The sequence below is a fragment of the Eimeria mitis genome, genomic scaffold, assembly GCF_000499745.2.
Source record: "Eimeria mitis Houghton genomic scaffold, Emh_scaff238, whole genome shotgun sequence".
NCBI lineage: Eukaryota > Apicomplexa > Conoidasida > Eucoccidiorida > Eimeriidae > Eimeria > Eimeria mitis.
This window is the reverse complement of record NW_013570715.1, coordinates 19,943-20,388: the sequence shown is the minus strand read 5'-3', so window position 1 is coordinate 20,388 and position 446 is coordinate 19,943. Positions and strand designations below refer to the sequence as shown.

The window sequence follows — 446 nt, the reverse complement described above, 5'->3', positions numbered from 1 at the left end:
GCAGCAGCAACAGCAGCAGCAGCAACAGCAGCAGCAGCAACAGCAGCAGCAGCAACAGCAGCAGCAGCATAGCCGCCAGGAGGCTGATGTAAGTCAAAGGCTGCCTCCTCCAGCCAGTGCGAGCCTGCCGCGCGTTGCTGCTGCTGCTGCTGCTCCTACTGCTGCTGCTGCTCCTGCTGCTGCTCCTGCTGCTGCTGCTGCTCCTGCTGCTGCTGCTGAAGACAGCGTAGAGCCCGTGGAGGCTCAGCCAGCAGCAGCGGCACCGTCACCAGGTGCAGCAGCATCAGCAGCAGCAGAAACAGGAGCAGCAGGAGCAGCAACAGCTGCTGCTCCTGCAGCTGCTCCTGCAGCTGCTCCTGCTGCTGCTGCTCCTGCTGCTGCTGCTGCTGCTGCTGCTGCTGCTGCTGCTCCTGCTGCTGCTGCTGCTGCTGCTCCTGCTGAGTTGG

General features: G+C 64.1%; 2 protein-coding genes across 2 annotated transcripts in view; one reads left to right on the top strand and one right to left on the bottom strand.

Moving 5' to 3' along the window:
- The window catches only part of EMH_0004790 (uncharacterized protein), a gene marked incomplete at both ends in the record, with an annotated part of 2,216 nt that extends 2,124 nt beyond the window's left edge, over positions 1–92 (top strand). The window contains one exon of the mRNA XM_013496925.1: positions 3–92. Coding sequence (XP_013352379.1) covers positions 3–92 — 90 coding nt within the window. The remainder of the gene's footprint in view (positions 1–2) is intronic.
- Positions 93–155: 63 nt separating this feature from the next.
- The window catches only part of EMH_0004780 (uncharacterized protein), a gene marked incomplete at both ends in the record, with an annotated part of 591 nt that continues 300 nt past the window's right edge, over positions 156–446 (bottom strand). The window contains one exon of the mRNA XM_013496924.1: positions 156–446. Within this exon, the coding sequence (XP_013352378.1) occupies positions 156–446 (291 nt within the window).